Source organism: Amborella trichopoda, chromosome 8, assembly GCF_054954075.1.
Source record: "Amborella trichopoda isolate Santa Cruz 75 chromosome 8, AtrichopodaSantaCruz75HAP2 v2.0, whole genome shotgun sequence".
Classification (NCBI taxonomy): Eukaryota; Viridiplantae; Streptophyta; class Magnoliopsida; order Amborellales; family Amborellaceae; genus Amborella; species Amborella trichopoda.
In genome coordinates, this window is record NC_142343.1 from 42,174,512 (window position 1) to 42,190,741 (window position 16,230).

General features: G+C 36.7%; 1 protein-coding gene across 2 annotated transcripts; it reads right to left on the bottom strand.

The window, feature by feature from the left end:
- Positions 1–280: 280 nt before the first annotated feature.
- Positions 281–15,801, bottom strand: LOC18432274 (cationic peroxidase 1). Of its 2 annotated transcripts, XM_088875067.1 has the most exons (6): positions 15,442–15,801; positions 14,227–14,418; positions 13,491–13,656; positions 12,234–12,610; positions 2,370–2,564; positions 281–1,068 (listed from the first exon to the last, which is right to left on the bottom strand). In XM_088875067.1, exons 1-6 carry the CDS (start codon positions 15,748–15,750, stop codon positions 520–522), a joined length of 1,788 nt encoding a protein of 595 aa, XP_088731193.1. In that variant the 5' UTR covers positions 15,751–15,801; the 3' UTR covers positions 281–519. The 2 variants fall into 2 exon arrangements, with proteins under 2 accessions (XP_088731193.1, XP_088731192.1); XM_088875066.1 differs by lacking the exons at positions 12,234–12,610; positions 13,491–13,656; positions 14,227–14,418; positions 15,442–15,801 and adding an exon at positions 2,676–3,169.
- Between the last annotated feature and the right edge of the window lie 429 nt (positions 15,802–16,230).

Here is a 16,230-nt window from a genome sequence, read left to right on the forward strand (position 1 = left end):
AATCCATTTCTTCATTAATTTTCAACTTTATTTGGATGGACATTGTTTAATCATGATTTGAATATACTTTTCGAATTTTTTAGATTTTTTTTTATTAATTTTTATTTTTAACAATTTTTTAGTTGCTTGGGAGTTGCCCGATTAGGCCAGTTGAACCGGCTGGTTTACTACTATTGTTTGAGGAGATTTTATTTTACTTTTTTTAAAAACAAATACCACGGAAATTTCTTACCCTCGCATTGCTTCATGAGGAGGTGGCGCAAGTGCCCTATTCATCATCTTCAAAAGCACATATCATTTATTCATCATCTTCAAAAGTACATCTTAAAATTTTAATATTAACGGACTGAATAAATGAATGGTTCATCTATCAACAATTCCATGAGAATAACGACAATCCCAGATTATGAATACAACTCAAACCCTTCAATTCTTCACCCTACGAAAACCCACATTCAATCAACATTATGAAAAACCCACAACCTTTTACTTCACTTTAGAGAACCTCAGGACCCCATCTCAGTTGAGCTTTCTGCAGTTCACACGGATCTCTCCTTGAGATCCAGTAAGAGGACTTATGTTCCCCATTTTCACCATGGAGTTAGCAAAGTCATTCCAAAAGGCCCCAGGGAAACTAGCATATTGCCTCACTATATCATCAGCCGAGCCACCATTGAAGAGCTCCTGGTCACTGTGAAGTAGCCCTCTCCTTTGCATCAAGTCTCTAAAATAGCATGCATCAAAGCTAGTAGATGTGCCATCCAATGGTGCCAAGTTGTCGTCTCCATCAGAGGCAGGGCACGAGCCTCTTCTCATGCTTGCAAAAGTTTGATCAATGTTGGTGTCGTTGTATATGCGACTTCGGAACGTCCTGCAGTGAGCAAGGCCGATCGTGTGGCCACCGGAGAGGGCCACGAGGTCACGGAGGTTGAGACCCTTGTTTTGGAAGTTCGAGATGAGGGTTGAGAGGTCGTTAGAAGGAGAGGGGATCTGTGTGTTGGCATCGTTTAGGCTTGCTGTGGTTGAGTCCCTTCTCCCAACTAGAACTGGCCACGAGGGGCCTCCCAACTAGAATCAACAATTCAAGAAGACATGATGAACAAAAGTTAGAAATTAAAGCCTTAATAAAATCATCAACTCAAGAAGATAATGGAAAATAAATGTTAAAAAATATAGCATTATAATGTTTCTTTATCTCAAAAAGAATTACAAGTAAAGAATTCAATGATTGGACCGGCTACTAAACTAGTGAGGGCTGTGCTCTAGTCAATACTGGTTCAATCGCTGGTCAAACCCATTAGATCGGACTTTTTAAAAAATAAAAACTTTAATAGTATCAAAATAAAAAAATATGATATATAGCAAAACAAATTCGGCAACATTATTTATCCTAAACCAATTGGTTCGATTAGCCATAACTGGTGAAAGACTACTTTGTCCTTGTCTTCTATCAGAATAAGTCAATTACGGTGGACTAAACTGGTCAAGGCACCAATTAATTGTTTGACCATGTACACTGAACAATTCGATCGGATCTTGATAGCTACAGTTGGTCTACTGGAATGGATTTTCCTGGCACATGAACTGAACCTCAAATAATGGTTGATTAGTGGCACCATTGAACTAGAACAGGCAGTGGTCTTTCTCTACTTCTTCCTACTCGAGCAAGTTGATATTTCGAAATTATTGGAAACAGCCAACGAATGAAGGGTATAAGGAAGACGTTACCTATGTCAACGCCCAAAGATATTTTATTTATGGAAAAATAAAAAACAAATCATGACATTGACATTGTCTAACATATGGGGAACTATACAACTATTTACTAAGAAAGGTTTTAGGATTATTTATCTTTGGTACACGGTCGCAGTGACCTCTAATATTGTTTCTTGGGGATAGACGGCCTTGAAAGTTTGAAAATATTTTTCGGAAATTTATCCAATTTAACATCTATCGATACATATAGTTGTGAATTTTTTGAATAACAAATAAATGATTCCCGCTACATAGTTCTTAGAGTCCGAGGATATTTTCTCAAGGATTGTGCTCTCCCCCCCTTTTTTTTTTTTTTTTTTGTTTTGTTTTGTTTTTGTTTGGAATGTTCCAAGGCTTGAGCTCCCCTTCAAAACATTTTCTTACCCATTCATAAAAATATAAGCTATATTCGAAATCAGGGAAATACACTCAAGAAATTTGAATTTACCCTTTGTTTTGCATGCTTATGAAAAATATTACTTTTTTTTTTAATCTAATAAGCTAGGGTGGGAAGAACCCATGATTTGTGTATAGCTATCTAGGCTAATTTTTAGAGTGATGGCTCGAGCAAAGATAAGAGTGCTTAGAGCAATGTTCGTCCATGAGCCACTCACCGCATACACAGAGTCACGAGCTGCCACAGCAAGGATGTCGGCACACGACACCACGCTCCCCCCGCAGGCTTGGTCGACTGCGGTTTTGATCGAATCGATCACCTCAAAGCCTCTAGCTGAGTTTGCATTGGCCCTTGAAGTCTTCTCTCCAGTGAAGGTCGAAGTATCGTCAAGAAGGATTGACCCGTCGCAACCCTGCAAATTCAGAATCAAAGAATATATGAGTCGCGTTACACGCACATGTACACACATAGATGAGCCCAACTTGAAGCTCTAGGTGACTGGTTAGACGCTCATGAGTCTCACATTTACAAAGCAATCGTGGAAGTGGAGTCGGAGCAGCGATGCACCCATTCGCGCCTCATTCCGCACAGCGTCCCGAACGATTCTCTGAATCGTTGGCAGGGCCTGAGGACACACTCCATTGTAGAAACCAGGGGAGAGCTGGCCCGAAGCACAAGCAATAAATGCTAGTGTCAAAAGGAAGATAGTACAGAGAGAGTGAGGCGAAGCCATGTCTACAACCAAGGAAAGACAGTAATGAACACTGGTGTAGAGAGCGAGAGGAATTCTTGAATCTTAATAATGCAACACTTGTATAGAGAGAGAGAAGTAGCTTTGATTATAGTGAGAGAGAAGGATGCTTAAATATAAAGAATGTTGGTAATGCAGAGAGAGAGAGAGAGAGGAGAGCTTGAATATAGAGAGAGAAATTGAGGGCAAGATGCAAAGCCAATGCTTGAGTTGATGCAGAGAGAGTTGGGTATTTATAGAGAGAGAGAGTTGAGCAGACTTGCTCTAAAATGTTTTCTTGAAGGACGTCACATTTTATAAGAAAACGTCAATGAAATTTGAGTTTCACGCGTTTGCCATCGGTGCAAGTAATTGTGTATTGACATTCGACCTTTTCTTAGGGAGGATATTGGTCCTCAAGGTATTTATTTAAGTTCTAAACTTATATTTTGTTGAGTTTAATGGGTCTTTGGATGCTAAGTCAATCGGCACACATTGCAAGAAACATATGCAATAAATATTGATTGCTATTTACAATTAATAATTTTGCCAAAAAGATTTACAATTTCTATGGGAGTATACTATCCATCTAGTCTGCTCAATTGTTTTTGGGACTAGATGGTTGTGCCTAGGTTCGATTTTTAATTGCTATTATGCACTTAGCACGGAATTACTCCACTATACAAAATTTCCCCTCTAGAGAAAATATCGTTTAAGGGGCTAAAACTCTCTAAGAACACCTCAAGGAGTCAAAATATCTCAACCAGTATTAGAGAGTTTATTTTTTTATGTTCATTTCAATCAGGTGTCTCTTCAAAAACTAAATTTAATAATCGACAGTTGAGAATCTGGAAAAAAGGTATTTCAGTAATTTGAGCCACTTTAAACATCCAAATCCATTTGGTTTGGGATTCCTATATGGGTTGTACCAAAATAATCTCTAGAAAATATTTTCTGAAGAAAGTATATCATGAAAAGCCATTCTTTTGGTCCTTTATTGCTCTCACAAGATGATTGACTTCCTCTCTCTTTCTCTAGCGTTACAAGGTCAAGAGGTCTGCTTCCCGGGCAAGTTCTTGTAGTTTAGTTTCTTAATTATCGTCCCATGATATAAGGGGCCTGCATGCATATATTTCGCATATTTTAGGCAAGGGACATAACGAAAATTAGATGCCATTCAACTAAATGTTCATATTTAAATATTTAGGTATTGTAAGAGTGTCAAAGGGTTCATTAGTTAACAATATCTTGGCGGCTTGACGCGATCATGTCAAAGCTACTTCGAGTTCCAACCAATTGCTCTCCTTTTGGGTGGTTTGGATTGGGAATTCTACTTGCTCACCGGTTATGATTGATTATTTATTGGATGAAGGCTACGGGCCGGCTTCACTACCAGCCCAGTTTGACCGACCCTATAAGGAGCTCCAAACCAGCCAGTCCTGGCCTGCACCGGCTCTAGCCTGACCCTACCTAAAAGAAGCCCCAAACCAGACAGTCTTGGCCCGTACCAGCCATGGCCTGACCGCTTATATGAGAAATCGAAACCCGGCACGCCCAGCCCCGACTTAGACTTTCAAAACCCTGCAAACTCGTTCTTGTCTTTTAGAATTTTTTTGCTAGATTTCCTAAATATTAACCTAAAGCTCCTCCCTTAACCAGAAGTTTAATTACCCAACCTATGCTCATATGTTTCGTTTCAAGAACTCCGAGATTCGGAAGCAAGAATCTCGAATATCGAAATCACATTAGGATTATGTACTTAATATGCTAAAACAAAACTAAGTATATACGAAATATAATAACGGCATGGGGAAAAACATTATAAAAACACACAATAAGACGACAAAAATCCACATGGTTCACCATTAAATAAAGAGCTACATCCACAAGAATGATAGACTCAAATTTACCCTGGTGATAGGAATTACAACAAAATTTTGAGGAGACAAACTCATCTTGACGTTAGGACGTCTATCCCACCGATCCGGACACTGAGGAAGACGGAGTGAGGGCCTTTGTTGGGTTTATGTGGCTTTCAAGGGCCTTATGAGTGTTTGTAAAATGAAATGATATAGCAGAACATGAACTCAATGGGAGTGCGGTCCCTCATAGACCATACTAAGCAAACGATATTTGCAGATATCGGACTATGCTTGACGATCTAGGTCAGTCGGTTGGGAGAAACCCATGTCACTTGGGTATAAAGAACAAATTGAGAAGGGTTCTAATGGGTTAGCCCTTGATGAGGTCAGAGAATATGCCCGTATGAGTGAGTCGAGGAACTGTGTGACCCTTGTGTGTGATGGTGACCTACAGAGACGGGGGCCAAAGCCTCATCCATGTGCCATCACACGGTATGCATATCGATAGATCGTTCGAGAAAGCCAGAAATCCACCTTTTAGGGTGAAGCCTATGCATGTGTGAGAGATACCCCTATGTGCCATAGAGTTGTGGTCGCATAAGGTCTTGGTGACCTTGATTTGTCTCTAGGAGATGACTTGAAATCCACAGATTGGGATTGCGATCTATTGGCTTATCGACTGGACTTTGGTGACCCGCTAATGAGCGCCTGCTTGGACTGTGGGTCATGGGAAAAATTGAGTCAGTCTTATAAAGCAAGTATGGTCTGTAGTCCACAGTTGAAGGTGGAGTGCCCTATGATTGTTGATTCCTAAACTATATGGACCATTTTCCCATCATATTAATTTAATTGTGTTTATTTTATTATTAAAATGATTTTCGTTTTATTATTTGATTTTTTATGAATCTCTCACTATTTTATTTGTGATTTTTTAACTTATAAAAATACAGTTATTGTTCTTACAAAGTTATTAAAATTAAAATATATATTTTATTTTAAATTGTTTTATTCAATTTAAAAAATAATATTTTTTTTATTCCATGGGGGCCCATAGTGTACATGGCCCCCCATTTGGGATGTGGGTGGGGCCCTACGTGCGCCACAAAAGGGTGGCATGCCCTCTTTGGATTCTCTTGTTTGCTTTTAAGATACGGTTAGTTTGATTGTGGCATGTGGTCAAATCTTGGAAGGGATATATTGACCATGGCTTTATCTATTTTATAGCAAGTTTGTTTTAAAGAGATATGGTCAATTTGTATTGATATGGATCTTATATTTTTTATATTTTATAATATTTATTTACTTGATATTATTTGACATATCCTTATAGAATATGTGACATGGGTCCTGCAATTTTATAGAATACATGATATTTATTTTATTTAAATGTATTGATGGAAAAATAGTTTAGGAAAAGGGGATAATGGTTCATGGACCTTTCATAATATTGATGACCCATCTATGAAATGAATGGCTCATATCTCTCACCCCACAAATCATCCTTGATCGACGGTCTATGTACAATCTCACAAGAAGAGGCAAAAAAAATACCTAAGAAACCCTAATCTTATTGAAAGCCTATAAAAATGGATTGTCTCTACCCAAAAAATCTCTACACCTTATCTCCTGTACTCAATTTCTATATTTCTCTCTCATATCCCACAAAGGGGGCATGTACCACTCTCTCATCTTTGATATCTCTATCTCACATTGTGAAAGAACTTAAGGGTTTAGGTTATGGAGTTCTTCTCTCCAATCTCTCAAATATGGATTTACGGCTAAGGGTTTTAGGGTTTAGCAAAAAAAAGAGAATCCATCTCTCTCAAACTCGGTTGCTAAGATAATTCATCTAGGGTTTGAGTTTGTGATCAAAAGGGTTCATGTTCCATTGGTGTGGCTTGGCCGAAATTTGCTTTCCCATATCGAGATTGAAGCTAAACCGTTGATCCCGCGCTATTGGATGGTGGTGACTCGCTGTGAGGTGTAGTAAACCCGGATGAGGTAACTTCTGGCACTCTTCTTTTTGTTTCTTACAATCTTATCGTTTATTCTCAAACATAGTGCATAGTTGTTTCAATGGCATCATGTTGTTAAGATCTTGGTTTTATTGTTGTGTTGATTTTATTTTGAAATTTATCTTATTATAATAAAGACCACCTGTAAGTGATCTTTTGCCAAAAAAAAAAAAAAAAAAATTCCTTCGTAAAATTCCCCTCTTTCTTTCAATCTTGAGCAAAATGATAAAATTAATTTTGGCAAGGCACATTTTAGTTATTTATAAAATAGCTGCAAAGTTGTGTGCATGTGTTCGCCCCAAATATGCTAAAACTAACTCTAACTTAAAATAGCAAAATCCGGAATGGCTTGGTGCCTTGGTGGCAGTATTGTCGAGCCCCTTGGTGAGATCTCTGACACCATTCTCACCAAAAGGTTGGGGTTCAAATCTCCACTGACTTACCACTTTTAATTACCCAAAAAAAATCTAAAATAGAAAAATCAAATAACACAAACCCCATCCAAGTGCGGTTTCTTACATTCTTTAATATGAACCATTCGAGCCACCTCAGATTAAGCGTGATTTACATACAGACCATAAAATTTTAAGTAAAAGATGAAATGCTTCACTTAAATATGTGGAGAGGAAAGTGACAATTGTATGTTGACATTTGTAAACAATTAAGAAGAGGTAGGGAAAAAGATTGAGGTACCGTGACTCAAGACGAGGTTGCCGCCTGCTTTGGATCGAGAAATTATTTCAAGCTGAAGGATTAAGAGGATTGACGATGCTCTGATACCATGAAGAATTTTAGAGAGAGAAACTTTTTGATAAAAGATAATTGTGTCCTACAAAACTTGTGGTGGTGCTTTCATTATATATATAATTGTAATATAATGATGAAATATCCCCTTTCCTATTTATTACAGAGTAATGATACTATGAGACCCTCCCACACCCATGGGAGTAGAACCCCAAAAGATTACCATTAAAATTTAACACAGATCTCTAGAAAAGTTATCAATAAACCCATTCACCCAAATCCCATACTCATGTCATAACTTTTCTAGAGATCTGTGTTAAAATTTCATGGTGATCCTTTAAAGTCCTACTCACATGGGTCTGGAAAGATCTCATAGTGTCATTACTCTTTATTGCATGCAATATAAACTTTCATATCTTATTATATTATCTTCTCAAAAGGAAATAGCATTTTACACTTTTCTATCTTGTACTTGTTTCTATTAGAGATAACCTTCAAACTTGGACAAACACAACCAAATATAAGTTGTGCTCAACTTGGAAACAAGGGAAGGTCTATTTGTTTCTCAAAATATTTAAATCCTGCTTCTCACATTTCTAAAGCGCAAATGGGCGTTGACACGGATACCTCTAGTATATAACAAGACTAGTGAAGCATAGAACCAAAGTGATTTAATGATTATCTAGTTTGGACACCCAGAAACATAATAGTACCAAACTTTTTTGATTTCTATGACCTCTTCGATTGGAACTTGAATCGCAAAAAAAGCATAACAGATGCTCCTGCTAGAGATGGCGAACACTTTCACATGATAGGTAAATGTATTCGCATCTCGAGAATATTTAAAATTTGTTTTTTTTTTAATCAATTCTCCATAAAATTAACTCACAGTAACGTAAGGAAAAAGTTTATATAAGGTTGCCATCTTAGAATGTAGAATTGCAGATGCACCTAAAAAATCCACCACAAAAAGGTTATTTCAATGTGTAAAAACCCTCTAATTGATTATCTTGAAATCGAAATGTATGAAAATGAAAAAAAAAAAAAAAAGCAAAAAGATTTTGAGTCCTTGAAATAGTGGCTCTTGCAACACATTATCTAGACCGTCCATTTTCAAGATTTGTGGATGTTTATAGATCTACTTGATTTTAACCACTTTTGGATTTTAAAATTTTTATAATTAGATATTAAAATAGATTTTTAAATAATCCTAAGAATTTTTTACACTAAAATTACATGTTATGATAAAATTTGGAGATGCACCTCAATTGGATTGTTTAAGGTTGCAACCATATAGAAACTACATAATATAAATAAGATGAAGTTTCCATAGGCCTAAGCTATATGAAAACAAAATTCTCGCCTAGAACGCACTTTTGGCAGTGGAAATGTCCATGATGAATCTAAATCAAATTCCAACACCGATAATAAAATTTGAAACTCAAAAAATGCTATAGATCTTGCAGATCTATAAACACTTAATTTAGGGTGAAATGGATGGTTTAGATAATTTGATATAATATACATGATTTTTAAAACTTAAAATCCCTTTTTTTTTTTTGCACAACAAATATTTTTAAGCCAAAATAATCGATGTAGATGTTTACCAATATTTGAATTTGAATTTTTGATAAATTATAAGGTGGAGCATATATTTCTACAGCCCTATCAAACAATTTTCCATATAAATATAGTTGGACTTTTTGTACAATTCGGAGTTCTTATAGACCCTAATGCAACCTATTAGGGTTGTCAACCGCCCAAGGCCAACATGGGCCCAAGCTTGGCCCAAAAGTGTGCAAGGTAGGCTCGGGCTTAGGCTGGGCCAAAACATTTAGTTTCAGGCTGGCCCGATTTTGTGATAACAATGCCTGAGATGAGCTTGACATGAAAAAACCGGGCCTGGCCAGACCTTGCACACATATAGGGAAAAAATTTTCAATGTGTGATATAAGTTGGAAAACGTTTTGGCTCACCTAAGCCAGTAACGGCCTTAAAGGAGCTGGTCAAGCCAGTGATGGCCCGGCCCCAGCCTGGCCTGCTGCCACTCATAGCCAAGCATTGGCTGACCATGAGGTGGGCTGCACCTAGCATTCCCCTAGCCCATGAAAAAGGTGGGATAGTGTAAAATGCCCCATCCAAAATAAGAAAGAGCGTAATTTTTTTTTGTTATAAAAGTGCCTTCCACAAAATTAAGTAAAGAAATCATTTTGTTACTCAAAAAAATACCCTCGGAAAATCTCAAAATGACCACAACTTTTTTAAAGAAAAAGGCCCAGGAAAATTACAAAACAATCACAGTTGCTTTGAAAGACGTATAAAATATTACCTTTCTATCGTTTTTGGACATTGATTTTTTTCCTGGGTAATTCAGTGGGGGAAGAGAGGTCCTACCTTTTTTTTTCGTTTCAAATAATTTAAAAGTTAGTTTTTTTTGAAACTGCTAAGTTTTTTTTGAAACTGTTTGTAAAATAGTATCAATAGGGGAAAAAACTAAAATATAATGGTTAGAGTATGCCGGTGGTGTCACCACGACCCCAGCCCCTTTCCCACTCTTGTACATAGTTCAACTGCAATACTCATAATTTCCTCTAATCCCATGCCACACGATTAATTAGCGGCACTTAGTTCGCTTACTTCGACCAAAAAATCTTGATTTGGTATGCGCTGATTGCTTTGCTTCTAGTATTTAATAAGCTAAGCTTTTATGCAAGTATTCTATTACAACCATGGTCAGAGCAATGTATCCCCAAAATCCGCAGTGGCTAAGATCTAGTGGTTCATTGGAAGTTACAGCAAAATTAGCAAGAAAGCAGTTTTGTTCACAACAAATTCCCATCTAATTTAGTGACAGCATAGATACCCCCTGAACTAGCACAATTTTAGCATCTCATATGGGTTTGGCACATTTTGTCGGTCCTTTACATTTTTGTGATGGCACATTTTGAAGATCAAAAGCCAATCCGACACATTAATGTACTGAACCCGCACATTTTGCATCACATTTTTTGAGAGAAACATGAGTTAAAATGGTGGGTGTATTGGTCTAAAAAAATAAATTTTTTTATTGAAAAAGATGGGTGCAATAATAAACAATGTTGGGTTAATGGTGTGGTTTAAAAAACATTAAATGAGGCCATGCTTCAAAAGTGGGGCTTAGGAGATATTTATAATTTCCCAAATTTTATTTGCCCAACAGAAATAGAGAGAAAAAATAGAAGTACTTCATTTGCCAAATCTGTCATTTGTCAAGAGTTTTTTACATTAACATCTTCCATAAGCAATGTTAGTGTCAATGTTTGCGGCCAATATATAAGGCTGGCAGTAGGTTTGGCAGCCTGGCGGAGAACTAAGTTTGGTCCAAGGTCCAGGCTCAGCCCGACTTGGCCCAACTTCGCTCGGTTAGGCTTCTTGGGTGCCATGCCAGCCATAACATAATTCTTTTAATTAGTATTTAATTTTCAAATGAATTTGGTCACATTGTACCAATCACATCCAACGACTGGAATAGAATACAAACACTTCTTCTTCCAAGTAAATGTCTAATGAATTATTTAAGGAAAATTGTTTCATGCCGGCTGGACCGTATTTCTACATATGCGATCCAAAAAGTATAAAGCATCCATCTTAAAGATAAATGCAAGTAGGTATTCCATCTAAAAACAATGGAAACTAACAGTTCAAATGTTTTATTACGAGAATTATTATTTCTAATTTTTAAAATTTATTACTTTTTCATATTCATGATCTCTATGTTAGATATTACAAGTCCTTAAAAATTAAGTCTTAAAATCCATCTCAAAAATAGATTTGTTAAGAGGCCGCTTTTCTACCTATGCAGGGTTAGCTGCATAGAAATTGGGTCCATTATTTAAAGGCCTTTGTCATGTACCATGATATCCATCGTATCATGGATCGCACACACATTAATTGATTTTAATCTCCAATTAAAAGGTAATTATTATATATACACCACATCCTGTAAAAATTATGTAGGACATCATCTACGACATCCGTAACCCATAATGACCGGTGCAAATGACCCGTATCGCTGTTTAGAGTAGTTCATCAATTGGATTGGTTGAGGAGATCAGGTCCTGCATGCATTGCCATCCAGTGATTAAGATGTGTTTTGCATTCTAAATCCATAAAAAATTAGATTGATTCATGAATAACAGTTGATTTTTTTTGGAAAAAAAAAATGTATACTAAACTTAATAGAAAAGTAGCAGGTCTATTTTTGGCTATTCCTACTTCATTGTTTTAACACGAAAACGTCACAATCAACCTTAATCGTTAGTGGGACTTTCCTAATAGAATATAATAACTTATTTTATTGAATATTACATCTTCCCTTGACATGATCGATCCCAATCACTCGAAACCAAGAAAAAATAAAAACAAAAATAGAAAAAGGGATGAAAGATCGTCAAAATCGATTTCCTCCCACATTGTCTGTTTTTTCTCATTAGGGAATGCAAAAATGGGTTTTGAAAGGAACCCAAAACCATTACACTAGGGGAAAATACCCAGACAAAGCCAAACCACCTATCATGATACCTGGACCAGCTATTGAATAAACTTCAAATGGTCCTTTTTTCATAAATAAAACTTGAGTACAAGTACTTTTATCTTGCCTCAATTGTGTCTTATTCCAATCATTCAACACCAAAAGAAAAACAAACCCAACTCATCCTTCCTCAACTTTGAAGTTCCAAACCCTAGTTGACCTTCCTACAGTTCGTCCTGACTTGCCCACTAGAGCCAGTTAGAGGACTAATGTTTCCCATTTTCACCATTGCCTTGGCAAAATCTGTGGGGAAAGTTGAAGAAGAGGAAGTGTAGCCAGTGACTTGAGAGTCAGTGGAGCCTCCATTGAAGAGTTCTTGATCAGAGTGGAGGAGCCCCTTTTTGTTCACCAAGTTCTTGTAGTAGGCATTGTCAAAGACAGTTGGAGATGTTACATCAAGTGGAGAGAGGTTATTGTCACCTCCACTGAAGGGGCAATTTGATTTCAATGAGGTAGCATAGGTTGAGTCTATGTTAGTCTCGTTGTAGATGTGAGTCCTAAAAGTGGTGCACCGAGCTTGGCCAATTGTGTGTGATCCTGCAAATGATATGCATAGTAAGAAGGCTTGACCATGATGACTAGGGACCTTGAAATTTACATTTTAGGGACCTTGAAATTTTCATTTTATGGACCAAGTTACATGCATGGAGACATACATAAATAATATATGCATGTATGTATGGAAAACGTTTATTACAACTTATATATTGCACAAGTAAGACACACCTCAAAAACTCAACCAAAAAGGTTGTTCGGATAGTTAAAAACCTTTTAATTGGTCACCTTTACCCCGTATGGATGTGAAAAAAAAAAAAAAGATTTAGTGTCATAGAAATAGTGCATTTTGTAATGCGTTATTTGGACCGTCCATTTTAAAGATTATGATCTGCTCAATCTACATTATTTTCATAACTCTAAATTTTGTAATTAAGTATGAAAACAAATTTCTGGGCTGTCACAAGAATTTTCGACATTGAAACTTCTTTGGACACCGTTTCAAGGCACGTCTTTGATTGCTTAAGGACGTGACCTTATACAAACCACAGCCATATATATATATATATATATATATATATATATATATGCATGTATGTGTAATAAATACATTATATTCATGTGTGTATGCAATTTATATTTTTATCTATTCTTATTTCCAACTACGTACTTAGGACATGTGCAGACGCATAGTACATAAAGGAAATAGTAATCCAAGGCTTAGGCTTTAATATCAAAACTAAAGTTGCTCCGAAATCCCACCAAAAGGTGTAGTTTTTGTGCCAAGAAACCCTCAAGTTGGTCACTTAGACCTTTATCTTAAACAGATGACCTTAAAGATAGTGTATTTTGCAACATATTATTTGGACTATCCATTTTTAACTATTCACCATTTAAACATGAAAGAGCCACCATTTCAAACCTGAAAGAGCTACCATTTCGCTGCTACTGAGCCCTTTATTCGAGAAGCTTGTGATGAGACCACTCAGACTTAAGGAAGGTGCAGGGATATCGGAGTTTGCAGTACTTAGACTAGCAGTTGTTGAATCTCTTCTCCCTAATAGCACCGTCCATGTTGGTCCACCAAGCTGAATTAAAACGAACACCATTAACCATTTTACGCTCAAATCCCCCAAACCTATGGAGATTAAAGTAATCCTAGACTCAGACCTCTCCTCCTAGATAAAGAAATTAAAAAAAAAGCTATACAATCATATTGTAAAAAAAGAAAATAACAATGATCTTTAAGTGCTTGGTTGGACAATCAATAGAAAAAGGGATTGTTTATAAATAAACTATTTATTTTTTGTATATGGAGATCACAATCATTCATACTCGTTAGATGTCATAATGGTTGTCTTGGGGTGAATCACAAACAGAGAATTTTTTTTTTTGGAACTTTGTGTCTATTCAATGACGCTTTCTCAATCACTTATTTTGAAATGGAACTTTGTGTCTATTCAATGACGCTTTCTCAATCACTTATTTTGAAATTTAAGGTACAAGAATGATTGTGACTTTCATGTACAAAAGATAAATAGTCTCTTTATAAACAATCCCATGGCAAAAATGAGGGTTTTTTTTTTTTTAAATACCAAAAAAGACTCCTCCCTAAGTATACCCTAAATAAATAAATATACACGTGAGAGATGGCTTACAGCGACAACCGAGTCACGTGCTGAGACGGCTAGGATGTCTGCACAGGAGACCACACCGGGGCATGCAGCTTCTACATTGGATTTGATGTTGTCGACCACATCGTAACCTCTCACTGAGTTTGCATTTGGCCCCGCAGTTTTCTCTCCGGTGAAGGTGGAGTTGTCATCCAATAATATAGACCCATCACAACCCTATACACCACAATCTAGGGTATCATCAGAAGATTGTATTTACATCCACACATAGACATACATATATACATATCTATTAGCTTGTAACATGCATATATACAACATGCATGCAAACATATAAACGTAGAAACACAACTACATACATAGACGCACACATATACATCCTTCCTTACAATATCATGCTGCCATGACCGTATAAAATATAACTGATTCATACATGGGATGACCATGCATTCCATGCCATGATTTTCTTTATATGGGGATGTGGGGGCAGAATTGCAAAGGCTATTCCCCTTGTATATAATAGAAAAGCAGATACACATGCATAAACACACGCTTTCTTGGGAGAAACTTTAGTTTTTGTTTATTTATTATCTCCCCATGCATCAAGTAGCATATAAATAATGGGGCACAAATTTTATAGCGTGGGCACAGAGGTCCCAACTAGTACTAAATAGGCTACATGATTCCTTTTATCTTTTTAAACCAAAATGACCAAAGTACCCAGTCAACAGAACCTTTAAACAACTGAAAATGTCTTATTCCCATAAGTTGCCTATAGGAAAGCATATATTTTATTAATTGTTTCTAGGCCATATTTGTTGAAAAAGTAATACTAAACACAATCATCCCATTTAATTTTATCCTTACTAGGAAATGGGCTAAGGTGATGGTGGTAGCATACCCCATACTACACTTCAGTTATACAAATATACATTATGGCTTTCATTATACATTATGGCTTTCATTCCTACTAATAGCTTAAAAAACCATTATCTATTTTAAAAAATATGTCGGGCCTGTCATCCCATTGAAATACCCAAAAAAAAAAAAAAAAAAAAAAAAAAAAAAAAAGATATTTTCATCAACTTCCTTCCTAGGAAGAACTCGAATGAATGCATACATGCAAGAATGAGACTTGAGCAACAATTTGCAGTAAAAGAGACCTAAGTGAAAGAAAATGCTTTTACTCATGTAGTATTATTGGGTGTTAGGTGAGAAGAAGGGATAAGTGAGACTTGCATTGACAAAGCAGTCATGGAAATGCAGACGAAGTAAGGAGGCCCCCATGCGAGCTTCCTTCTTCACGGCAGCTTGCACTGCGGTTTGAATAGTGGAGAGTGCTTTGGGACATGAAGAAGAGTAAAAGTTTGCAGAGAGTTGAGCAGAAGAAGCTGCTAAGAGAGAGAGGAAGGTCATGGCCAAGCCAAAGAGAGAGAAAGCCATTTCTTCTCTGAGGAAATGGAAGAAAGATGTAATACTTGGAAAGAAAGGACCTAGAGTGTGCTTTATATAGAGCCCGGGAGGAGAGAGAGAGAGATCATTCATCATTTGAATGCTGATCAAAGTTCAAACTCCATGCCATTGAGAGAGTTAGAAAGGCAATTCGTCATGAAAGTTTATCAAATTTCAAACTTCATACCATGAATTATGAGCAAAAGGAGTATGAACACGGAAATGGGACAATCTGTCAACAATTCGGCGTGTGCCTCTTTTTATATTCTTCTATGTATCCAAAATATAGAAAATCACTTGACTTGGTCTAAAAATGTAGACTCCGAAGAAGTAACCGCGTAACGCACCAGTTTGTGCTACACATAGGGGACAACTACCATTCAACTTGAATGATGGATGGTGTAGATTAGCTGAATGTTAATGTCACTCGGTACGTGGTTAATCTCCATCATCAATAATGGTCGGTGGATTTCTTTGTTATGTACCATATTCCATGTATCACTAGTTCATGTGACATTTCCCTGAACTCCTCAGCACCTCTCTCTCTCTCTCTCTCTTCCTAGAATTGCACACATC